The 27,019-nt window shown below is 41.0% G+C and overlaps 1 protein-coding gene across 1 annotated transcript in view; it reads left to right on the top strand.

The window, feature by feature from the left end:
- Nucleotides 1-27,019, top strand: part of LOC127440541 (collagen alpha-1(XXI) chain-like) — a 65,602-nt gene that overhangs the window by 12,637 nt on the left and 25,946 nt on the right. Inside the window, exons 16-18 of the mRNA XM_051697209.1 lie at nt 7,010-7,063; nt 14,875-14,919; nt 15,074-15,127. Of these exons, the coding sequence (XP_051553169.1) occupies nt 7,010-7,063; nt 14,875-14,919; nt 15,074-15,127 (153 nt within the window). The remainder of the gene's footprint in view (nt 1-7,009; nt 7,064-14,874; nt 14,920-15,073; nt 15,128-27,019) is intronic.

Below are 27,019 nucleotides of genomic sequence, written 5' to 3'. Positions count from 1 at the left end.
TATCTATTCCTCACCCACACCTATTGTATTGCTTCTGAAGACATCAATTTAACCACTGGAGTCATGAATCACTTTTATTCTACCTTTATGTGCTTTTTGGACATTCAGAGTTCTGGCCACCATTCACTTGCATTGTATGGACCGACAGAGCTTAAATATTATTCTAAAAATCGTCATTTGTTTTCTGCAGAAGAAAAAAAGTCACACATCTAGAATAGCACAAGGGCAAGTAAATGAAGAGAGAATTTTAATTTTTGAGTGAACTATCCCTTGTTCTTTAATGTTCTTTAAGCAACATTTTATTTATATATTTTTTTCTTTTGATTTTGTGGTGAATTTTTTTACTTGGACATGTTCCCATTAGATTGACCCGATGTTAGCTAGTCTTTCTGTTGTAATACATTACACTACAGTACACTACATTTACGGATAACCCTATGAAGAGTTTAAACTCTGCATTCCACCCTGTATTTCAAGCAACACGGGTGCAAATCATCAGATGTCTTATGGATAAGATCAGATGTGTTTTCGCATAAGAAAGTCTGTCCTGGGTTATTTTAAGGGCATATTTGTGGCCTTGTCTTTATTTTTTTTTCCTTGTGACATTTTTCTTAGCTTTTAGCCAGCAGTAGACAGACATGTTGCCTAAATGTCTAAATATAGAAACTCAAACGCCAAATTATGATGGGCCAATGACACAGTACAGACGTTGAGCAGCTCTCTGCTGTATATAAATATAAGCACATGGATCCATGCCAGCCAAAGTAATTCTGTGTTACATTTTACGTCAGCTAAGGTTTAGCATTATTATAGGTGAATGTTTTATGATATACATGGAACTTTCTGAAGTCTGTGTATCATGGCGAAGCTCATTTATGGGGGTGGTGTGCAGGATGTTGACTTGTACTGTAGCTTATAAGCAAACAGGATCTAGTTGGTTTTCAGTTTCTTTTTTACAAATGTAATTTTTCCAAGTCTGCACAAATAAAGCCAGCACCTCGCAATTTTTAAATGTCACTGTGAATATTAAAATTAAATTTGATGAATATTGAAAACTTTGTATAGTTACTCACAGAGGGGTAGTAGGTAACCTGAGAGGGATTTTTTTATTGCTCAGATGATGCTCTTTCATACTTCAAGAGACTTAAAGTAGTTCCAGTTTTCTCATTTAAGTCTCCACTGTGTCTCAGATGTTTCTCCTAAAATTCCTAAAGTTAATTAAAATTAATGTGGATAATGTATAGCTCTAATTATTTGGTCTCTGAACAATTTGATGTGGTTTTTGCGATCATATTGAAATATCTGACTTTTGCAGACAATGGTATCTTTTCAAATATGGAATGAGCACAGTTTGAGAAATTATTGAGATCTCTTAAACTCTACTTGAGAATACTGGGCCTTTTTTTAGGTTGAGATGATGGCTAGGAGAAAGAATTGAGATATTTAAGAGATTTCATTAGTGTTTTTTCTCTCCTGAAGTACTTGATCTGAGATTTGAGTAGATTTTTCAAGACATAATCTTGCAGAATCTGCCCTCAGATCTATTTTCAGTCTTCTGTATCTGTTTGCCGCTATGGACCTAAACCTCATTCTATGAAATTTAGTGACGCACTACCATTTACTTCCCCATTAAGTCAAGCATGTTTATCAGTAAAGGGCTTTGATAAAACCCTTGGCTCAACTCAATGGGTCTGTTTGGAAGATGTGACATTTAAATTTTGTTCTATAAACCATTTGTTAAGCTGTAAAATAACCTTTAAAAACATTTAAAATGCTAGTTGATAATGTTCATTTAATCTATATAACCTTGTAACAGGGTTACTAGCTTCATGGGAAAGGAGGCGGCGGGAACCGACTGAACAATCAAAGTAAAATTTTTAATAGGAACTTAAACAAAAAACACAAAAACATAAACACACACATGGCAGCTGCATGTGGCTCTCTCTCTCCCGAACTGGTGCATTCCACTGCACTTATCCCTCTCCTTGGCTGATTAGCACGATTAGGGGCCAGGCATGCATAGTCACGGCCTGGCCCTGCCCTCCTCCTCATCACACTCCTCCCTCCTTTGCCTTTGCCTCAGGAGGGGTCGCTGCCTTTTTGGCCCCACCTGCCGGCAGGCTTTTCCCTGCCTCTCTAGGACTGGGGAGGGAGACGAGGGGAGGGAAAAAAAAAAAAAGGAGAGGGAAAGGGCAAGGCGGAGCAACAGTGAGAGAGAGAGAGAGAGAGAGGAGAGAGAGAGAGAGAGAGGAGAGAGAGAAAAAAAACTTGCTCGCCAGTTCCCAGACACGCCGTCGCCTGGTCCTCGATCACTCTTCCACCCTCTGGTGGATGACAGCTGCTCCTCCCCAGGCAGACCAGAGCCAGTCCTCTGACCCCTGGTGGATGGAACGCCCCTCCACGTTTTGGTGGCCGGTAGGGAACTTCTCCATCCCTGGCAGCTGCTCCACCGCTCCAGGTGGCCAGCAGTGAGCCCCTCCTCCCCTCGCGGACGGCAGCCGTTCATCTGCGTCCAGGCACCCAGCAGCAACTCCACCGTCCCCTGGCGGATGGCTGCGGCTGCTCCTTTGGGTGGATGGCAGAGGCGAGGACTCCACGACAGCGCATCCCTCCTCCTTCTCAGGCTTCGGCACCAATGTAACAGGGTTACTAGCTTCATGGAAAAGGAGGAGGCGGGAACCGGCTGAACAATCAAAGTAATATTTGAAGAGGAACTTAAACAAAAAGACACAAAAACATAAATGCACACATGGCAGCTGCATGTGGCTCTCTCTCTCCTGAACTGGCGCATTCCGCTACACTTATCCCTCTCCTCAGCTGATTAGCCCTCCTCCTCCTCAAAAACCTATAAAAACTTTATAATATTGTTTTGACTGTGACATCTTGTTTCATGCCCTCTCTCGGTCCAAACTTGTGATTTTGCTTTTTAGATTTCTTCCATAATGTGACATATTTCCAAGATTTTCAGTGCTCAAGTCTTGCAACAGTTGAATGTCACATTCACACACTGTGTTTGTTGTGTTTATTTGGTGTCCCGCAGCAACACTACACCTCTGCCTACCCCTAAATCAAAGAGACTTTTGTCTCTGCAGAACAAAAATAGGCATTTTCCAATCAGTGGGCGTTTTCAAACCGGGATGGGCGTTTTTCAACTGCTTTACATGATTTGCCTACTACATTGAGATTCCCTACTTTCATTGGATAGTTCAGAAACAACCATCCTGGTTTGGAAACGCCCACTGATTACTACATTGAGATTCCCTACTTGCATTGAATAGTTGAAAAATGCCCATCCCGATTTGAAAACACCCACAGATTGGGAAACGCCCATTATTGTTTTGCAGAGACCTATACTTCAAATCTAACCCAACCTTAACCCCAACCCAATACCTAACCCTAACCACAAAGATTAAAACATGAGAAGTTTGTAAAATTAAAAATACATACCACAACTTAAATGTTCTATTGACTACAATCATACTGCCATTTCACTAGGTGGCGACATTGAGAATGTGATGAAAATAAAGAGGAGAAGAAGCTGTACCACTGTGTACCTAGCAAGCTAATCGGCTAGTGGTATGCTAAGCTAATAGGCTAAGTGGAGAAAACAGAACAGGGAAATGTTTAATTTTAACATTTATTTCTTCTGTTTAATAATATGAAATGTGACATAATTCAAAAAAGTTATTCTTTGTCATAATTACATAGTTAAGACAACACGAATCGTCCAGCAGTTGCATTCTGATTAAAAAATGTCTTTCAGCCATTAGAATTAGAGGTAGACCGATATATTGGTTTTACCGATTAATCTGTGCCAACATTTGCTTTTAGGAACAATCAGTTATCGGCAAAAATCTATGTCGATAGTTTCCAATAGTTTTAATCTAGCAAAATGTAGGCTATAAAAACTTAATTTGGTAAATACTTAAATATAGACGATTGTATTGTAATGGAGCAAATCTCCGTCATTTCAAAATAAGCACGTGTATTCCGGGCTTGTTTGTAGTTAAAAGTCCAGCGTTATTCACCAAATCTTTTTTTTTTTCTGATTATTGTGATTTTGGTTGAACAATAAATTGCTGGGATATTATGAATTTTGGATCTTATAGCCTCAATGTCTGTGCCCGTCATAGTAAGAAAAGACTTAGAATTTTTTTACATTCTATAAATTCTATAAATCAATTTTAAAAACTATCGGCAGATTAATCGGTTATCAGCCTTTTCCACCACCTTAGTTATTGGTATCACCAAAATCCACTATCGGTCGACTCTAATTAGAATCGCTTTGTAATCCAAAGGGGGTGTAACTTGAAGTGGCCGTGCCGTGTAATAAGTGTTCCCTGTCATCTTGCGGAACGAAGACAGATACACTTGAGAATCGTAGCTAGAAGCGTCTGCATTCACATACTTGCATAGAGTATGTTTTGGGCTTTGTCCATCAGGAATTTATTAAATCGAGAAAGGAGGCCTTACATATCAGAATCAAGCTGGACCTGAATACAAGTTTGCTAAAACAATGCCTTAATATTTGACCATTAGCTAACATCATGCATTAGCTTGTGTGTCCTAGATAATGTCAGTGGAAAATGAAAGTTGTTTCAGTGGCGAAGAAACTTATTACGCTTTGATGAATAATTGCGAAGACAGTTTTCTTTTTTTTTTCTATCTAAGTAATAACATGGACTGATGATTTTGTTTATAATTAGACAAGGATCGTGCTTGAAGAAAGTAGTATGTTTGGATTTCATGCAAGAAATTGTGTGACAAGCAAATAATAATGTAACTCTTTTTTTAGTGACACAGCTGTCAACACATTTACAAAGGCTGATTGCCAGCATATGTAGTCAACTTTTCTGTTGTGAATGAAAATTGAAGTGGACAGGATCACTAGAATCATGTTCCTACCCTTCCCACATTGGATCTGAGACAGAACTGCTCGCTGTGGCGGTCACACCAGGTTCCCTCAGCCGGCTGAGGGGTGATTAGTTAACCAACACTCGGTTTCATGTGGTGCACCAGAAGAAAGGCTCCCTAGTAAGGGTGGGCCAACACTGGAAACGGCCTCTAATCACGACATACAGGCATAAATGCATATGGGCTGTTAAAAGAAACTGAAACACACGAACCCCAGACCAAAGAACTACTGGGGATTGTGTCTATATAGACTATGTATGCAAGGAGATGGGTTGTTGTTTATGTTTCACCTGAATCAAAAGTTCAGGACATACATAAAAAGTGCCACCAAAAGGTTAAAAGTGATAAAGGTTATGTGGAACCTCATAAATTATCTTTAATTGACCTTCTCCTGGATATAATTGCAGAGGAATGGTAGAAGGTACAATTATTGTTTGTCATATATCGAGAACATGCTTTGTGTGAGGTCTTTTTCAAATGTCAAACCCTCAGGGTAAAGTCAACATGTGTATGTTTTCGCTTGTGAAACAACGGGAATGACCAAAACGCTAGAACTGGAACATTAAAGAATGATGAGCTCAACACCCATTAAATTGCATGTTATAAATCGAGTAGTTCTGACTCTTAAATTCGAATTGGATGTTTAGCAACAGTAAACAGCCTAAACTAGTCAGGCTAATGAACTATGTAAGTTGACAGAAGAATTGTTTATATGATTATTAATATCAACAAAGTATTACTATAGGTATCTTATAAATCACATGGTTTCATTCACTCTTGGTATTCCATGCACAGGAAAGTCACATGCTGTGCACAGTGCAGATACTGCTTAAGTGCATAAGTATTATGAGTAAATGGTCATGCTATTTTGAACATACCATGCATTTTCTGTCAGGTGTGTTTAAACATACACAAATTACATGCACATGTAACCAGAAAAAGCATACTATTTTTGAACACACATGATGGGAATCCACAGCCCACCATCCCTGGAAAGGAGTACAGCTCTCAGCAGGGTTCCCACATGTGTATGGCTTGTAATTTAGTACTTTAGAAAGTGACTAAAAAGTCTTTAGATAACTTTCTGTGCAGCTCTCAGTACACTTGGGTGTAACATGTTTAGATTTTAATGACAGACTGTCTTAGATTCCATGCTTACTTTGAAATTAGTATGTGTGCATATTTAACTTCTCAATGTTTGATTTCTCTTTTTTAATTAGTAAAAATGTAATCTACAGGGAAACTGCAAAAGTTCTAGTTCTAATTATATCTGCAATTAGCGGAGTCTACCATAAATATTTAAGGCATGGTGCCAATTTTAACGCACATCTTACCACTTTTAGAAACATGCGTTATGTTAACAAACTTTGCAGCAGAAAAAAATGGATTGGAATATTCTGATGAGTTAGTGAATTTAAATCATTGCTAAAATAGTTTTTTTAAATAGTGGAAAAAGAGTGCAAATTAAGACTTCAATGCCCCCCAAATTAAGACGAGTAAAAGGTAAAGTGGTCTTAAAATTGTTTAAAAAAAAATTCATTATATTATAGTACGTTTCAACTTCTTACATTGTTTCAGTTAGTACAACAGTTCAGTTGTAGTTATAGCGCATTAATCGACCTAGTTGCTACGCCTGCTCTTTCTGTTAGGATCAGTATCGATGGTACATTGACAGTACATACTGTAAGTAAGTGCTGTAAGTATATCAGAAATATATCACGAAAGCTTTTGTGTTTTGTTTAAGAAGTCTTTAGGTTGACATTTGGCTAAATCAGCAGATTGCACCATAAACATTATTTACAGAAATCAATTTAAAAGAGTTCACCCTCCCTTAAAGTCATTGGATAATTTGCATAGTGTAATTGTGGGTAAAACTCAAGTTGATAGTCTGTTATAGTTTAATACAATCCGCAAGCTCCTTCTAGTTACCCACATCTCAGGCCGTAATCAGCAATATTTACAACTTTTGCAGTCTGAGGCCACATTAAAAATTCTTTTGCTTCTGATTTCAGATACTGAAACAGCTTTTTAATGTTGTTTACACTCTTAGACACAAAGACTTTTAACAGCATTTTACCTCTTTCTTTGCATTCAGGGAGAGAAAGGGGATAATGGTGTGGCTGGATCGGATGGAGAACCAGGAATTCCTGTGAGTTTATTCAATCGTCATCATTTGTCCCCTTTGTATATTTATTCCCCTTCTTGTTTGCTCTGACACACTTTTAATTCAACACCCACACTGAAACCAAACAATGTATTTTGAAGCAACATGAAAAGACTTGACAAATGCTTTTAACATTTAGTAATTTAGTCGTGAACCACTGAAAAAAAGCAAGACATGGCACTGTCAAAGATGTCTGTCTAGTGCACCCTCAGGGGGCCACAAGGGGGAGCTGGGGGCACGAAAAATATCAGTGGAAAATTTTAAAAAGAAAAATGAAAAGAAAAATATTAAAATAAAGAATGAAACAGAACATTTTCAGATTCTGCTTTCTGAAGACTAATCGGAAGCCTTGAAATTTATTAAATTATTCTATTTACAGCCCTCATTTACTGTATGACAGTAAGAAATTAAAACAAATCTGCATATTGTTTTGTAAAAAAATATCTGAAACAATATTTATTGTGAAAGTGCTATACATTGGGTAACACTTTACAATAAGTTTCCATTTTTTAACATTAGTTAACATGAACAATAGTTTTACAGCATTCAATAATCTTAGTGAATTTTCATTTAACATAAACTAAACTAGGGCTGCCCCCTGATAGTCGACCAATCGTTAGTGGATGAGAAGAGTCTTGGACGACCAAGTTTTTATTAAAAAAATAAAAAAACTCCACAGTAAACATCATGGTTACTTTCGTAACCTCTGTTCCCTGATGGAGGGAACGAGACATTGTGTTGATGTAGTGACACTAGGGGTCACTCTTGGGAGCCCCAAACACCTCTGCTTTTTTGAAAAAAGGCCAATGGGAATTGACGAGTGGAATTTGCATGCCACTCCCCCGGACATATGGGTATAAAAGGAGCTGGTATGCAACCACTCATTCAGGTTTTGTGCTGAGGAGCCAAGACCAGGTCCTGGCCATTTCAGCGGGTAGTTCAGCATTGTGGCAAGAGGGACACAATGTCTCGTTCCTTCCATCAGGGAACGGAGGTTACAAAAGTAACCATGACGTTCCCTATCTGTCACTCTATCGTGCCCTTGCGCAGAAGGGTAGCGATCTCCGCACGCAAGGTAGCGGCGTTCTCGCCCTTCACAAAGGTGAAGCGGATGCCGCGGTCAGCCATCGCGACGGGTTCGAAAGCATGATCCATGCGCCCAAACTCTGGGCGAGGGGGACCAAGGAAATGATCACGTCAGATGTACCGGTAGGTGGGGTGGAGCTCGAGGTGCCACGTCGAGGGGACTCGAGCCCCGTGGCCGTGCTGAGTCCAGGGACATCGAAGCACTTACCTGGCTCCTGCCGCCCACCATAAGATTGGCCGAGGGGGGGGAGGCGGAATCTCATCCCTGTAGTCCACTGCAGGGACTATGGGCGTGTTTGTGCCACAGCTGGGCACCCAGGGGTGGGGGGTCCACCGCTAGAGCGCCATACCTGCCAAAATGGGACGGTGGATGGTGGTCGTGATGACGACCGTGCGCTCCGGACATGTGACCCAGGAGACGAGGAAACCATTCTTTTGTCAGGCTTTTGGGTGCCAAAGCCTCCTGGGCATGCGGCAACAAAAGATTCTCCTCCCGGCCCTCCACCGGGGGATGGAGTGGTCTGTCGACCAGCTTCAGAGAAGCAGGTCTCCTCGCCCCTGGGTCACCTGTCTCGGGGGGGGGCTTCGAAGCCTTCCTTGGGTTCTTAGCGGCCGGCTGCGAGACGGGTGGCATCTGCTTCCTGCAGAGGGCTCCATGCCAGAGCCGGGCCACGGGGGCAGGCTGCGGCAGAGCCGGTGTTGTTGCTGCAGGAGGACGCCCTTGGCGACGAGCAGACAGGGTGCGGGGTCTTAAGCCGTGCCAGGGCAGGATATGCTGTAAGGCCTCTATCTGCCTCCATTCTTTTCTCCATCTGCTGGGAAAAGTCCTCGGCGGCGTTGCCAAACAGGCCAACCTGGGAAATGGGGGCGTCAAGGAACCGTGCCTTGTCCGCCTCTCCCATCTTGACCAAGTTGAGCCAAAGGTGGTGCTCCTGGATCACCAAGGTGGACATTGCCTGCCCGAGAGACTGTGCCGTGACCTTTGTCGCCCGGAGAGCGAGGTCGGTCGCCGAGCGCAGTTCCTGCATCAATCCCGGGTCAGAACTACCCTCGTGCAGTTCTTTAAGCACCTTGGCTTGGTGTACTTGCAGGACAGCCAAGGCATGCAGGGTGGAGGCGGCTTGTCCAGCGGCACCACAGGCCACAGTTGTCAGAGACGACGTAAACCTACAGACCCTGGACGGGAGCTTCGGGCGCCCGTGCCAGGTGGCGGCACTCTGCAGACACAAGTGCACCGTGAGCGCCTTATCCACCTGGGGGATCACCAAATACCCCCTGGCCGCTCCACCATCGAGGGTAGTGAGAGCGGGGGGCTGAAAGACCGGGACTGGGCAGTAAAAGGTGCCTCCTACGATCTTGTCAGCTCCTCATGCACTTCCAGAAAGAAAGGGACCTGGGTGGGGCATGGCCGTGGGTGGCGCCCTGAGCCTAGGAACCAATCTTCATGCCGCGAGGGTTCAGGGGAGAGTGGAGGGTTCCACTCTAGCCCATCGCTCGTGGCCGCCCGGGAAAGCATGTCCGTCATTTCCACGTCGGCCTGAGACTGGGCGACTGTTCCCGAAGGAGGAAGCCCAGCCAAAGCCTCTGCGTCAGACTGGATGAGCCCACTCTCGAGCCGGCATTCTCGTCCGAGAGCCCGACCGGGGCAAGTGAGCGTGCTGGGGAATGGGAGGTCCGTGGGGGGATACCCGGTGGAGGTGGTCCCACTGATGACCCTAATTGCCCCCAGTGCTAACCGGCGCAGCCTCAAACCCGTAGGTAGAAGGACCGGTGCGGGGAGCCGCTGGGGTGGCTTGCTTTCTTATGAAAGAAAGCCGCAACCGCAGCGTTGCCATGCAATGAGGACCTGACTCATCCACGAACGATGTCTCCGCGTGTGCAGTGCCCAGACACATAAAACAGCGATCGTGGCCGTCAGAAGCGGAGAGATAACGACCACAACCAGGAATAACACACAAATGGAAAGACATCTTTAAAAAGACATTCCATGTGTGCCGCTCTTTTTGTGAATGAAAATATACTCTTTTAGAATATACTCTCTTATTTTCACTCTACCGAAGCGCCCAGGGGCATTCTCTGCACTCCACGGGTGCAGAGGGGGAGTAGCCGCTGAAATGCACCGTAAATCCAGCAGGTTTGAACAGTGCACTGAATACAACCGCTCGGCTCCGAAGAGAAAATCTGAATGAGTGGTTGCATACCAGCTCCTTTTATACCCGTATGTCCGGGGGAGTGGCATGCAAATTCACTCGCCAATTCTCATTGGCCTTTTTTCAAAAAAGCAGAGGTGTTTGGGGCTCCCAAGAGTGACCCCTAGTGTCACTACATCGACACAACGTCGAGTGAGTGACAGACAGGGAACAACAGATTTATTAGAAAATGAATGTTTTTGTCTTTAGATTATCATCTGAATGTGTAGCTTACTTATGAGCTGGCAAGGAAGTGGATGTCATAAACTGATGATGATGTGCAAAGTTTCAATGGTTGTGGTTGCAAGGGTGTAACTTCTAGAGAAATTTAAACTGGTGTAATGACTTTGTTGTAACAGCACATATGACTACTACTATTGCTTATACATAAGGTAAGGGATTTGAACAAACCCTTAACTCCAAGTATTAAACATTTGCACGTACTTTGTCCCGCACCATTTGTGCTACAGAAATGTATAATACAGTACCTTGAGGAAAGGTTTGCTATTACTTTTCTAAGTGATCAAAGTTAAGAAATGGGCATAAAAATCCCTTAGTCTTACATTGAAGGAGGGATCTTAGTCATATCTAGAGACCAGTATATCAAAGAGACTTAGGGAATGGGCTGTTTTGACTTGGGGCCAATAAGCAACCACCCAGAACACCCAATCAAAGCCCTAGCAACCACATAGCAACGAACTAAAAAACACTTATGGGGCATCCACGCTATGTCAGAATTATCATAATTACGAGATTCTGAATTGTAAAAATAATTCACATCTTCATAGAACCCGTAATTGCAAGTTGTAAACTTGGAATTATATGAAAACTCCAACTTGACAGTCGTGACGTCATGTAAAAAGAATCAATATTGCAGCGGCCTCAACAGTTGAAGGTAGTGAACCCATATTTCTGTTTGATATGCCATTTTATTATGCCTTTGATGCCTAGAGCATTTTTTATTCTAAAACATTTTGCAAGAAAATATAGAGGTGAATTAATGAATTTATGTAATGATTAACATTTTGCTGTTGCCAACAATAAAGCCATTTTGGCTTATATGTGTTGCCATCAAAACTTACGAGGTCTGAGAACGTGAATAGCTCAGAGTAGAATCTACAGTTGCCATCTCATAATTACAGCAGTCCCGACATAATATGAACACACCATTAGAACACCTTTGCATCCACAAATCAACAACCTGGCAACAATCCACAACACCTAAGCATTATGGAGGTGAGTTTTGCATGGGTAAGCACCACTCACTTTTCTTACGAAAATTATCAAATCTAAATTTAGGTAGACTAGTTCGATCAGATGCAATAGATCAGTCAAGCAAGATGGTACCAATCCAAAGATAAACTGAAGTGACAAGATTGTTTACACCTCCAACTAATGTCAGTTTTCATACCTGTTTCAGCTAACGACATGAAGTGATGTGGTTTAGGTCTCAGTATAAATACTTTTGATACTCTTAGTGAGTTTTGGCAAGCACTATATTGTGACTTTCTAGACCCAGATGCTGAGAGCAACTCCTTGGAAATTTTAGGTATCTGCCCATCTGTGATTGATACAACAGCTAATACAGACCTCCCTCTCTCTGAGGTTGTGGTGAACCTCTGAATGTTCTCTGCCCTTTTTTTCTTTCCTGTGGAACCATTTTATTTGGCTGAAACGCACACACACACACACACACACAGCAAGTGGAAACAGTGGTATCTAGTAACCGATTGCTTAATGTCAATAAATGCTCTGCAAACTTGCTCACTCAAGTCAGCAAGTTCCCTTCATAAAAGACATCTAAGCCATGAACCAAACACAGCAGATCTGAGGTGAATAACAACATTATAAACTTTGGTTTAAAGCAAAAATAAAAAGAAAGTGATTGAAAATCAGACCCAAAAATACAAGTCTCTGTACTTAACATCTTGAATGAGGGCATAAACTACAATCCCATGATGCATTGGGAAAGACAATCAAATGAAAAAGTATTCAAAACTATAGATTTAAAGTTGTTGATTACATGAATAGATAAAACATCTTTTAATTGTATTGCAAAACGTTCATAAATATGAAAACATAAGTAGTTTGAGAGTGTAGAGAGACCAATTCGATTGCATCATACATAGTACATTATGAGAGTGGGCGGTCACAGCAGAGCTCATTTGCCACACTTTGTTCGCAGCCATTCTCTGATTGGTGGATCGTTGATCCCTTCAGGATCATGTGTAGTGTAATTCTTCACCAGAAATTCTGCTTTTAGACATGATTGTTTAAAAATTAACACAAAATAACACAGACTGATGGCTTCAACAGAAGCATATACCATTGATTAACAACCTTGGAGCTCACAGTACAATATGTCTGTCTTTTAAGATTTATAAGTTATTGGTAAAAATCTGTTCTCCTATGCAAAAAAATAAATGACATTTTTATTTAACCCTAACCTAACCCTAACCCAATGACAACATTTCCATTTACAAAAAATGTTAAAATTAAATAACAACTGGAAAAACTGAAACTAAACTTAACCCAATATAGAAATGTTTCATTTTTTTTTTTAAATGAAGCTGTTTTCTGAACCATTAAACAAAACAAAAACAAAACAAAACAAAAAAAATTATAATAATACTGTATGTGATTTTTTTGTTTTGTTCATATTTGATACAGAATAACTTTAAAGGTTATTGTCCTACTGAGACCCAGCAATTCATTTTTGTATAGGACTTTTGTTATTTAAATTTCTCTTAGCCCAGAAATACTACAGTAGTAAATCTTGGAGTTTTATCGGAGGACTCCCTGGGCTTTTCAGAAATACCAAATATATGGGAGTTTGGCAATGACAACTTGCTTCCCTTGGTCTATACATTTTTTTAGAAATGTATACAATTCAGCACATCAAAAATACAATACGAGTAAAAATGTATTTATTTATTTTTGTATTTTATGCACCAAACATTATATTGACCTTTAAAAAGGGAAATTGTAAAACTTTTATTGCTGGGTCTTAGTGGGTTAAAGTAAGATGGCATCATAATAGCTTGCCATGTAGAACAATGAGATAGCAGGCTGCATATAAAAATAAATATTAGTTCAAACTTTAGATATATCTTACAAAAAATATATGTCAGGATTTTCTGTGTTTTTTGTTTTTGTTGTTGTTGTTTTTGTGGTGGGCATGAATATAATGGTGACTGACCACAGATATACGTCAGAAGCCTGTTGTATCATATTTTATATGTGGATATCAGTGTGCTTTTTCAATAAAATAATCTACAAAATTTTAACCAAGCACAAGTTGTTTATATTCAACAAATACTCATTTTAAAATATCAGTAACAATATTCTTATTATTGTCACTTTTACTGTATCAAAATCAGCAAAGATTTCACATCAAAAAGACCTACTTCACAAAGCAAAAGCAGACATTTTGGAATTTTTCACTTCTACTTCAAGAAATGTATGGCAACATCAAACATTTGGCAGTAGACATCTAGTACATTGCAAACAACAGGATTGTCGGCAAAATTTTGATCATGTTAATGATGCAGAGGCTTTAGAAATTGATGTATCAAATTTGATACAGAAGGCTTTATAGGGTTAAATACATTAGTTTGGACTCCAAAACCAATTAAATTACGATAAAAATGACCACTATTCATTTTATTTTTTTTATGGACACTATATTATAAAAATATACATTTTGACAACCTGCCTTCATTAAAATGTTTAATGGTGTTCAACTTTGTCAGGCCTTAAATGATAAAACAAAAACTAAAAGTACTGAAAAAATAAAACTGAACTGAGACTATAAATCTGTCAGTCATAGAATGAAAGCTTACAAAAACAAAACTAAACTAAAAGAACAAGCTGAAAATAAAAACTAAAACTAAAAATGTAAAACTAATAGACTTAACCCTGAGCGTGCATAGGAACATTTATTGTTTGATTGAACAGTTTAGTACTCATTCATTGAAAGGTTGTTTGGAGAGTGTTTTCTGTTTGTGGCAAATGCAACTGGTTCATGTGAAAGAAACAATTACAACATTCCTTGATTCCTGAAATCTTTGGGTGGTGGAAAGAGAGGATGTATCAGCTGTGGATAGTTGTAGGTGTGACAGTTTATGCCTCTCTTTTATCTTTCATCATGTAGATCTCACATGTAATTACAACACTAATGAAAGAATCTGTGCTTGCTGGTAGCTTGGACTCTTAACAACGTGGCTTGGCAATGATAAGGCAGCACTGGATCATAGTAAAGAGGCAAGAGTGAGAGCAATGTTGCTGCCAGTATGTAAAGTCTAAAACTACATTTTTACATATTTTGGAGAAAATGTGAGTGGTGCTTGCCTGTGCATATCTAACCTTTGTTTAAATCTTTGTTTTAGGACAGATGCTTTTTAATTCTTCACTCACACCTATCATATATGCACAGAAAGACAGAAGGGCTCATGCAAATTTATGGCACACGATTACTGTTGTGTGTGTGTGTGTGTGTGTGTGTGTGTGTGTTTTTTTTAGGGTATACGGGGGCTTCCTGGGGAGATAGGGCCTCCTGGACCTCAAGTAAGAATCTATGTTAAGCGTAAATAAAGTAAAAAAAACAAAAACAAAAAAAAAACACACACATTTCTGTTTCTGTGGAATATTCAATTTTGAGAGTATTGATTGTTTTGATGCCAGAGATTTGGGTTGTTGTATAACAATACCATTTTGATAGGGCGAGCGAGGCGTGGTAGGACCAGTTGGTTTTACCGGACCAATGGGACAGCAGGTATAAATAATATTTTCTATAGAATTATGTTTCTTTATGTCTTGGCATGTTGCTCAGTTGCAATTCACCAGCAATAGCTGTTTATAGTTTGTTCATCAAAGCTTCTAACTTTGGAGTTTTTACACAGAGTGACAAGATTCAGTTTTCTGTCCAGTTATAAACAATCCGTGCTATTTGAGCAGAGTCTGAAATGACAGAAAGACTGAATGAATGCTGACATTTTGTTCCCCATACAGAATGGTTTTGGATCAGATTATCCTAGAGCAAAGTGTTCTTTCCATTTCACTCTTATTAGCAGTTAAATTGTTTATTTATTTATTTTATTCCAGGTTCAACACAAGTTAAGCTCAATTGATAGCATTTGTGGAAAAACATTGATTACCACAAAAATACATTTTCATTTGGCCCTCCTTTTCTTTAAAAAAAAGCAAAGATCTGGGTTCCAGTAGGGCGCGTACAATGGAAATGAATGGGGGCCAATTTTTGAACGTTAAAATACTCACTTTTTCAAAAGTATAGTCACAAGACATAAACAAATGCCTGTAAACATGATTTCAGTCTGATAAAATCATTACCATTACAATGTAATGTCAGCAAACCCTAAAACGACTGTAAAAATGACAATTTAAAAAAAATTACAGCTCAAATAATATACAAGTTTTAACAGAAGAATTAATGTAAGTGCTTTTATAAAATTATTGTCCCTGTCAGACCAAAACCCAGACTGACAGACAGGGCCGTGGCATTATCCGCCCATGTCTGTCTCTGTGTGAGCATGCGGCTTCTGTTGTATTCCCTGCCGCACTATTCTGTTTGTTATTGACGTGGGTGCATCACGCTCGTGTCATCTTGGCTGCACGCACTCGCATCAATAATCCTTGTCTGTCTCTCGCATCCGCGGACGCGCGTTGCGCTCGCTTTAAACCACGTGCCTGGGGCACGAGCTGTCTTCTTGTTTGTGCTGAGGTTTGGTCACTTCGGTAAGGTGTCGTGTGTGTGTGTGTGTGTGTGTGTGTGTGTGTGTGTGGCCGAACTCTCACACAAGTGTCTGTTCTCGTCTTGTTTGTCGATTGATATGAGTGTATATCGTCTCATTGTCTTGGCAATGTACACTCATGCCTATTGTTTCTGGGCAGCACCCATGCCTGCCACGGTCAACGGGCCTGTTCTTGATGTCTCGTCCGTCCCAGAGCCAGCGTCTGAAGCCTCGTCCAGCCATGGAGGTCGTTCCCCCGTCACTGTCTGAGCTCACAGCCACTGAGACTGCTACCCCGTCACTGCCAGTGTTCACAACTAAGGAGACTGTAATCCTGCCACTGCCTGCACTCACAGCCACTAAGACTGTTCCCCTGTCGCAGCCAGTGCCTGAGCCTTCTATGGCTTTGCTCCCTGAGCCTTCCACGGCTTTGCTCCCTGAGCCGCTCCTTCATGAACCCTGTCTAGTGGCCACAGCCCAGAACTCTGTCCTCTCTGTTGGGGGGGTACTGCCAGGGCCCATGTCTGTTTCATTGTGAGCACGCGGCTTCTGTTGTATTCCCTGCCACAAGCTCTTCTGTTTGTTATTGACGTGGGTGCATCGCACGTGTCATCTTGGCTGCATACACTCGTGTCAATAATCCTTCTCTGTCTCTTGTGGATGTGCTTTGCGCCACGCACCCAGGGCGCAAGCTGTCTTCTTGTTTGTGCTGAGGTTCGGTCACTTCGGTAAGGTGTTGTGTGTGTGTGTGTGTGTGGCCGAACTCTCAAACAAGTGTCTGTTCTCGTCTTGTTTGTCGATTGGCATGAGTGTATATCGCCTCATTATCTCTGTGATGTGCGCTTATGCCAATCGGTTGTTTTGCCTGCTTGTGAGAGTATGTGGCTTTGTTATTGTTTCTGTAGCGCCGCGTGCTTCTCGGTCTGACGTCACATCCCGCCTCTTGTTTGCTCGTTATTGTTTCATTGTTAACACCTGCCCTGGATTAACCCTCTTGATTTCTCTCTCTATTTTAGTCTCCTCGTGTTTGTTGTCCAGTGCAAGTTCATCTTGTTCTCTAGCCAGTTCTGCATGTGTGCTAGTATCTTGTTTACCCTGATCACCTTCCTGTTCCTGTGCAGTTCGTTTGGTCCTGTTTCCCTCTGCCATTCCCTGGATTACTTTTTCTACTTCAGGGTAGTTTTTTCCCCCTCTTGGGATTTTGTTTCATTAATAAAGTGTTTTTGTTTTTTTGAAATCTGCATTTGGGTCCTTTTATAAGCTTTACATTTCTGTGTTTAAACCCTCCAATAATTGGCCCGATTCACTTCCATTGTAAGTGCATCACTGTAACCTTGATTTTTGCTTTTTTTAAAGAAAAAGAGGGATGAGTCAAAATAATGTTTTGTAGTAATCAACAATATGCCACAAATGCTGTCGATTGAGCTTAACTTTTATTGAACCCGGAACATTCCTTTAAGAATATCCCATTTTGGAGACCTGTGGTTAGTGCATGTGGCAAATAAAGTGATCCTACATGTTGAACTGTGGTGCTCATGTGGGTAGTGCGGTTTGAATGCAACATTCCCCCCCTCCCCCACATCTACCCAACATTTTTTGTCATACCTCAAACACCAAAACAAAAGAATATCTCATTGTCATGGTTATTATTGCTGATGGAATATATATCGCTATGAGGAGCCGTGTAGGCCATAATTGTTGAAAAGAGTCTTACAAACACTAGAGAATTTAAGGTATTGATATAAACATGAGTAAAATTCATTCATATGCATTATTGAAAATCTTACAAACACCAGTAAAATTACTTCAGTGATACAAACGTTAGTCAAATTCATTCATATAAATGATTGAAAATTTTCTTACATACACTAGTGAAATTAATTTAAACAAACATTAGTGAAATTCATTCATATGCATTTTTGAAATTCTTACAAACACTAATGAAATTAAGATATTGATACAAACGTTAGTCAAATTCAAATTAATTATTGAAAAGTTTCTTACACTAGTGAAATTAAGATATTGATATATTCATTCATATGCATTGTTGAAAAGCTTCTAAGAAACTCTAGTGAAATAAAAGTATTCATAAAACTGTTTCTGTGAACTTACATTACCTAAACTAAATTGAAACATTTGTTGTCTTGCAATCATTACTTCACCTCTTCTCATATACACTTATGAAATTGTCTCAATCACTACTTAAATCTCTTTCAAACAAACAAAAATATCTTGCAATAACAACTATAGTGCTCATACAGAGCTAACAATATTGTCACATTGTCTCACATCCTCCCAATAAGTTCTGTAAGAGCCAGTTTCATGAGAGCTTAGTTTGCTCGAAAAGGAAGTAGTGTCCCCACTTCGTGTTCAATTCAATGTGTGTGGCGTAGGGATTCAGGAGAAAGTTGAAAGCATGCCCCAACAGATATTATTGGAGGGTGAGGACCGCCCACTTGATGGCCAAACACTCCTTCTCAGCTGTGCTGTACTTGGTCTCCCTCAGCAAGAGCTTACGTCTAATTTACAGCACGGGGTGCTCCTCACCCTCAACCATCTGGGACAGTACCGCTCACACCCCCTGTCCGATGCATCCATCAGCAAGATGAAGGGGAGAGTGAAGTCAGGAGAGTGCAATAATGGCCCGCCACAAAGTGTAGACTTCACCCGAGTGAACACCTGCTGACACGGTTCCGTCCACTGGACCGGATATTGGTGCCTCCATTTTAGTCAGATCAGTCTGCAGGCTGGTGACGGTCGAATAGTTAGGCACAAACCTACAATAATAGCCAGCCAGCCCCAGGAACTGTCTCACCTCCTTTTTGGTCTTAGGTCTCGGGCAGGCTGCAATCGCTACGGTTTTATCAATTTGGGGCCGCACATGCCCATGACCCTTCACGCTGAAATGCTGCGCAGAGGCACTGCTTCCAGATATCACGTTATGTAGTCCACCAGAACCAACACAAAGCGATGCCCACGTGCTGTCCATTCTAATGGTCCGAAATGGTCCATACAAATTCTTTCTAAGGGGACCTCAATCAACAGAAGAGGGCGCAATGGTGCTCTTGAGGTGGCCGGCGGATTCACCAGCTGACATTGATGGCATGCCACACACCACCTGCGAACATCCCCTTGAATTCCCGGCCAATAGAAATGGGCTATAAGACGGTTCAGTGTCTTTTCCTGCCCTAAGTGACCCATTATTATTACCCCAGATTATAATGTCTGAAATAATATTTCCCGACGGCTCCGTGGCATTAACAGTTGGGTTGTATCCTCCTTTCTCTTAGTGTCCTGCGTCACTCCATACAACCGATCCATGATAATCGAAAAATACAGGCATGAGAGTGCAATGTCTGGCTGGAGGCATTGACCATCAATCACTTTCACTTGGTCAAAGGCATGCCTAAGGGTCTCGTCTTGCATCTGCAGCCGAGACTTCCCTGTCCCTTGCGTCCTTCCGACGTAGACGGCCAAGCTACCGCCTCCCCAGCCAGTGAATCGCAAACCTCCTTGGCATCATGATCTTCAGCCAGCAGCCAGCTTTGGCAGGTTCCACGGAGCCGTCAAGCAAATGCGAACAGGAGCCCAAGCTCGCCGAGCATCAGCGACTGAAGTGTTGGCGATGTTGCTCTGGGCTTGGGCCAGCCTGTTGCAGGATGGCTTTCTTCAGATTCTTGTATACCAGGAGGTTGACCGCAGGAAGTTGTTGGGCTGCAAGTTATGCTTCCCCGGACAACAGCAACAGTAGGCAGGCCACACACTGAGTGCTCGGCCACTTCCATGCTTCGGCCGTCCGATCGAAGAGCTCGATAAAAGCCTCCGGGTCATCCTAAGGTCCCATCTTGGTCAGGGTGACATGATGCCTGGCCATGGGTGGGTCTAAGTTCGTGGCTGAAGACCCCTCCTGGTGTACCAAGCTCCATAGCACATGCTGGTCCTCCGCTTGAGCCTGGAACAGCCCCTGGAACAATCCACATAATTCACTATTAATATACACTGGTGGCCAAAAGTTTGGAATATGTACAGATTTTGCTTTTATGAAAAAAAAAGTGGCACAATGTATAGTCAGGACATTAATAACGTGAAAAATTACTATTACAATTTGAAAAACATGTTCAGAACTTCTTAAACTACTTCAAAGTGTTCTCATCAAAAAATCCTCCACGTGCAGCAGTGACAGCTTTGCAGATCCTTGGCATTCTAGCTGTCAGTTTGTCAAGATACTCAGGTGACATTTCACCCCACACTTCCTGTAGCACTTGCTATAGATGTGGCTGTCTTGCCGGGCACTTCTCATGCACCTTACTATCTAGCTGATCCCACAAAAGCTCAATGGGGTTAAGATCCATAACACTCTTTGCCAATTATCTGTTGTCCAATGTCTGTGTTTCTTTGTCCACTCTAACCTTTTCTTTTTGTTTTTCTGTTTCAAAAGTGGCTTTTTCTTTGCAATTCTTCCCATAAGGCCCTGAATCTTCTCTTTATTGTTGTGGGTAGAATTCAATTAAGCTGTCAGCTGAGGACATGTGAGGCGCCTATTTCTCAAACTAGAGACTCTGATGTACTTATCCTCTTGTTTAATTGTACATCTGGCCTTTCACATCTTTTTCTGTCATTGTTAGAGCCAGTTGTCCTTTGTCTTTGAAGACTGTAGTGTACACCTTTGTATGAAATCTTCAGTTTTTGGCAATTTCAAGCATTGTATAGTCTTCATTCCTCAAAACAATGATTGACTGATAAGTTTCTAGAGAAATCTGTTTATTTTTTGCAATTTTTGACCTAATATTGACCTTAAGACATGCCAGTCTATTGCATACTGTGGCAACTCAAAAACAAACACAAAGACTATGTTAAGCTTCATTTAATGAACCAAATAGCTTTCAGTTGTGTTTGATATAATGGCAAGTGATTTTCTAGTACAAAATTATCAATTTAGCATGATTAATCAAGGATAAGGTGTTGGAGTGATGGCTGCTGGAAATGGGGCCTGTCTAGATTTGGTGCTGTTTTTTACATCAGTAATGTCCTGCCTATCCTCTGTGATCAGTTGAATGCCACTTTGATGAATTAAAGTACCAATTTCCTTCCGAAACAGCAAAATCTGTACATTATTCCAAACTTTTGGCCACCAGTGTACACTTTTCAGTGTAACAACAAATGGTTTGCTTTTCAGCAACAAAAGCACACACATATAACTACTGCTGCGTGCATCTATCTCTCTCTCCCCTCTAGTTGTCTGGATTGCCCTTTTATCCCTCTTCAGCTCTCACTTCAACACAAAACAGCTGTTAGAGTTGATTTCCCACAGGTGTCAATCCTTACTGCTCTTCCTCTCAGTTAAACAATTAAGTCATCAAAAGAGCTGCTTTCATGTGGTCATGGTGTGTTACACATTTCCTTTGTTGAAAACAAATACCTTTTTGTGCGCTCAAAATATCATCTTGCACGTTCAGAACATTTTGGTGTGCTCAAAATAAAATCTTGCATGCTCAAAGTATAATTTTGTGCACAGAGAACATATTAGTGCTCTCAAAATATAATAAAAACGACAGAAAACTTGTTTTCAGCTTATCAGAATAGCTTCTTTTAGCCACTCTGATTTCCTTATTCAGTGTGTTCCTGACCTGATTGTACAAGATTTTATCCCCACTTCTATAAGCATCCTCTTTGGCCTGACAAAGCTGCCTGAGTTTTGCTGTAAACCTTGGTTTGTCAATGTTGTGTGTTAAATAAGTCCTACTAGGAATGCACATATCCTCACAGAAACTAATATATGATGCCACAGTGTCTGTGAGCTAATCCAGATTGGTGTCTGCAGCTTCAAAAACACTCCAATCAGTGCAGTCAAAACAGGCTTGTAGTTTCAGCTCTGCTTCATTGGTCCATCTCTTTACAGTCTTTACTACAGGTTTATCTGATTTTAGTTTCTGCCTGTAGGTTGGAAGAATATAAACCAGACTATGATCAGAGAGTCCCAAAGCTGCTCTAGGTACAGAGCAATATGCATCCTTTATTGTTGTGTAGCAATGATCCAGTGTATTTCTGTTTCTGGTAGGGCATGTAATGTGCTGTCTATATTTTGGCAGTTCATGGGTGATGTTGGCTTAGTTAAAATCGCAGAGAATAATAATAAGTGAGTCCAGGTGTTGTTGTTCCATGTGAATGATCTGATCAGTCAGCTTTTGCAGTGCTGTGTTCACGTACATGTGTGGCGAGTAGAAAGGCTTACAGTTGATAAAGAGTGCTTCCAAATTAGGACAGCACATCTTCTTTTTGTTATCATTCATAAGACAAACAAACACAACATAAAATATGGAATCAATTATATACATTAAACCCCTCCCCCCAAACATCCCCCACCCCTGACACAAATACGCACTACAGTGGTCACCAACAATTAGAACATAAAAAAATATATAAAAAAACATACAAAAAGTGTACTTTCAAAAAACAACAAGAATGCACATACACATCCAAACTAGAAATCCATCTCCACTTTCCCTCCCCGTGAACCCTCCAAAAAAGTAAAATATCCACCCCACTTCCTATCAAACAAATCCCATTTTCCCAGCCTTCTAAAAATCACCTCCTCAAATGCTGCCACCTCGCCCATCTCCCCACACCACCCCGAAACGAGGCTGCCCCAGCCGACTTCCAACCCCTGAGGATAATTTGTCTGCCGATCATAACTCCAACTAGGACCCATCTTTTAAAATGACTATCCCCAATATTAATGACCACCCCATCGCCTAAGATACAGAGTCTGGGGCAAAATGAAAATTGAGTGTCCAATACGTCGCACATAAAGCTCTGAACCCTCAACCAAAATTCTTAGATCTTAACACATCCCCAAAAAACATGAGTTATGACCCCATCTTCTGATTGGCATTGCCAGCGGGTGGGTGTGTCTTTAAGACCAAGCCTATATAATCTAGAGGGGGTCCAATAGACTTGATGTAAAATCTTAAATTGTATCAGATGCACCCTTGCATCTCTAGATGCAGACTTGTCTTTTTTTAGAATCCTAGCCCACACTCCCTCCTCCAATACCATGTTTAAATCTTTCTCCCATAATCTCTTAAGAGAAGTTGAAGCTCCATCCCCCAGACACTGAATTAACAGGGAGTAATACACTGATGCCTCATGATCTTTTCCAAAAGCAGTAATCACCACTTCCAGAGTATCTGCCGCTTTAGGGGGGTGTATGCTACTCCAGAGCAGGTGGCACAGCTGTAAATACCTAAAGAACTGAGATCTGGGAATGCCAAAATGTTGAACCATATTTTCAAAGGATCTCAACACTCCACTCTCATATAGGTCACTGAGTGGATTAACCTCCCTCACAATCCACTCTGACCAGCAGAAAGGAGACTTATTAATAAATAATTTTGGGTTCAGCCATATGCTCGAAGCAACATTTAAATAAATGTCCGAATTAAACACTCTGGACACTTTTGTCCATACCGCATGCAAAAAAACGGGGTGTAACTTAACTTCTCCGGATTAGTAGAAAGACTTTGCAATGGCAAAATTGGGGCAAGAACTTCCTGTTCAAACAAAACCAGGGAGGGGCTCTCTCAGGTGGAAGTGACCAATGAGCCAAATGTCTGAGAACGAATGCATAATAATAAAACAAAATCTTGGGTAGGCCTAGCCCACCTTTGTCAATCGGCCTGTGTAACTTATTGGAATGTAATCTGGGACACTTACCATTCCAAATGAACGACTTCGCTATGCTATCAAATTGCTTGAAATAAGAGAGGGGGACATCTACAGGGAGAGATTGTAGCAGGTAATTTAATTTTGGAATACAATTCATTTTAATAACATTAACCTTCCCAATCATAAATCAGTGTAATGAAGCCCACCTGCCCACATCGCTCAAAAACCTTTTTATTAAGGGGTGAAAATTAACTCTAACTAAATCACACAAATTTTCTGGGAATAAAATGTCCAAATACTTGGGCGCTCGGCTGAAAAGCTGTTACTGGGCAGTACGCTGTCAGAGCCAAAGATTCGGATTTAGACCAGTTGACTCTGTATCCTGAGAATTAGAAAAGGAATTAATAATTCTGTGGAGGTAAGGCATAGATCTAGTGGGATCGGAGACGAATAATAAAATATAATCTGCGTAAAGCAAAAGGTTATGCGCCATACCTCCCGCCACCACCCCTGGAAAATCATCTTCCTTATCGCGGCTGCTAATGGTTCCAGGGCAAGATAGAACAATAATGGGGAAAGAGGGCAACCATGCCCGGTGCCCCTATCCAGAATAAAATAATTTGAAATTAATCAATTTGTTTGTACAGCCGCTACCAGGTGTCTATAAAGTAACTTAACCCGAACCCGTATATTTCCAAAATCTTAAAGATATTCCCATTCTATCATATCAAATGCCTTTTCAGCGTCAAGTGAGATGGCAGCGACTGGAGTCTAATCATTCGCCGCTGACCACATAATATTGATGAAACGCCTAATGTTATCAGAAGAGCTGCGGCCCCGAATAAACCCCACCTGATCTATATGTATAAGAGATGCCATAACTTTACTTAATCAGTTAGCCAAAATTTTTGACAATATTTTTACATCTAGCTGGATCACAGAAACTGGATGGTAACTCTTACACTCATTTGGATCTTTGTCCTTTTTAAGAATCAGACTGATCCGGGCTTGTGTCATGGTTGGCGGAAGCTTTCCATTCTTTAATGATACCATATATAACTTCTAACAAAAGTGAAGCCAGTTCTGTAGCATAAGGTCTAAAAAATTCAGCAGCAAAGCCATCTGGCCCAGGAGCCTTACCTGTAAGCAAGGCCTTAATTACCTCGCCAACTCCTCAGAATCAAGAGAATATTTTTGCTCAGTCGTCAGTTTAGGGAGTTCTAATGGTTCCACAAAATTTCTAATATCTTCATCAGTAGACGAAGTCGTGGAGCTATAGAGATCAAGATAGAATTCTTTAAAAGCATAATTGATATCAATGGCCGAGGTAAAAATTTCACCACCAGCAGATTTCACTTAGGGAATTGTAGAAAAAGATTCTCTCTCCTTTATATATCTAGCCAAAAGCTTCCCTGCTTTGTCCCCCAACTCAAAGTACAAACCTCGACAAAATAGTATTATATCTGTATATGAATCGAATCAATTCTCTGAGGCCATCAGACATTCGGCGCTTCAGCTCTGCCTCATCGCTTATAGTCCCTTCCAACTCCATGAGTTCTTGTACTTTGGATTTTTTGATGAATGAGGCATACTGTATGATCCGACCACTAAAAAATGCCTTAAGTGCCTCCTAAGACATGCCCACAGATGATACTGAGGACCAGTTGGCCTCCATATAAACATTGATTTCAGCCTTTATTATTTGCTGGAATTCAGGATTTTGCAAAAGGGATACAATAAAGCGCCAACTATATGATTTCTTTTTCTCCGTATGTGGCAACACCTCTAAACACACCAGGGCGTGATCTGAGACTAAGATGTTTCAATTGAGCAATCAACAACAGATGAAACGAGGGACTTGGATATATACAGTGGTGTGAAAAAGTGTTTGCCCCCTTCCTGATTTCTTATTTTTTTGCATGTTTGTCACACTTAAATGTTTCAGATCATCAAACAAGTTTAAATATTAGTCAAAGATAACACAAGTAAACACAAAATGCAGTTTTTAAATGAAGGTTGTTATTATTAAGGGAAAACAAAATCCAAACCTACATGGCCCTGTGTGAAAAAGTGTTTGCCCCACCTGTTAAAACATAACTTAACTGTGGTTTATCACACCTGAGTTCAATTTCTCTAGCCACACCCAGGCCTGATTACTGCCACACCTGTTCTCAATCAAGAAATCACTTAAATAGGACCTGCCTGACAAAGTGAAGTAGACCAAAAGATCTTCAAAAGCTAGACATTCAGGAACAAATGAGAAAGAAAGTAATTGAGATCTATCAGTCTGGAAAAGGTTATAAAGCCATTTATAAAGCTTTGGGACTCCAGAGAACTACAGTGAGAGCCATTATCCACAAATGGCGAAACATGGAACAGTGGTGAACCTTCCCAGGAGTGGCCAGCCAACCAAAATTACCCCAAGAGTGCAGCGACGACTCATCCAAGAGGTCACAAAAGACCCCACAACAACATCCAAAGAACTGCAGGCCTCACTTGCCTCAGTTAAGCTCAGTGTTCATGACTCCACCATAAGAAAGAGACTGGGCAAAAATGGCCTGCATGGCAGAGTTCCAAGACGAAAACCACTGCTGAGCAAAAAGAACATTAAGGCTCGTCTCATTTTTGCCAGAAAACATCTTGATGATCCCCAAGACTTTTGGGAAAATACTTTGTGGACTGACGAGACAAAAGTTGAACTTTTTGGAAGGTGTGTGTCCCATTATATCTGGCGTAAAAGTAACACCGCATTTCAGAAAAGGAACATCATACCAACAGTAAAATATGGTGGTGGTAGTGTGATGGTCTGGGGCTGTTTTGCTGCTTCAGGACCTGGAAGACTTGCTGTGATAAATGGAACCATGAATTCTGCTGTCTACCAAAAAATCCTGAAGGAGAATGTCCGGCCATCTGTTCGTGACCTCAAGCTGAAGCGAACTTGGGTTCTGCAGCAGGACAATGATCCAAAACACATCAGCAAGTTCACCTCTGAATGGCTGAAGAAAAACAAAATTAAGGCTTTGGAGTGGCCTAGTCAAAGTCCTGACCTGAATCCTATTGAGATGCTGTGGCATGACCTTAAAAAGGCAGTTCATGCTCGAAAACCCTCCAATGTGGCTGAATTACAACAATTCTGCAAAGATGAGTGGGCCAAAATTCCTCCACAGTGCTGTAAAAGACTCATTGCAAGTTATCGCAAACACTTGATTGCAGTTGTTGCTGCTAAGGGTGGCCCAACCAGTTATTAGGTT

The sequence above is a fragment of the Myxocyprinus asiaticus genome, chromosome 5 (assembly GCF_019703515.2).
Source record: "Myxocyprinus asiaticus isolate MX2 ecotype Aquarium Trade chromosome 5, UBuf_Myxa_2, whole genome shotgun sequence".
Taxonomy (NCBI): Eukaryota; Metazoa; Chordata; class Actinopteri; order Cypriniformes; family Catostomidae; genus Myxocyprinus; species Myxocyprinus asiaticus.
This window is presented reverse-complemented; position numbering and strand designations above follow the sequence as displayed.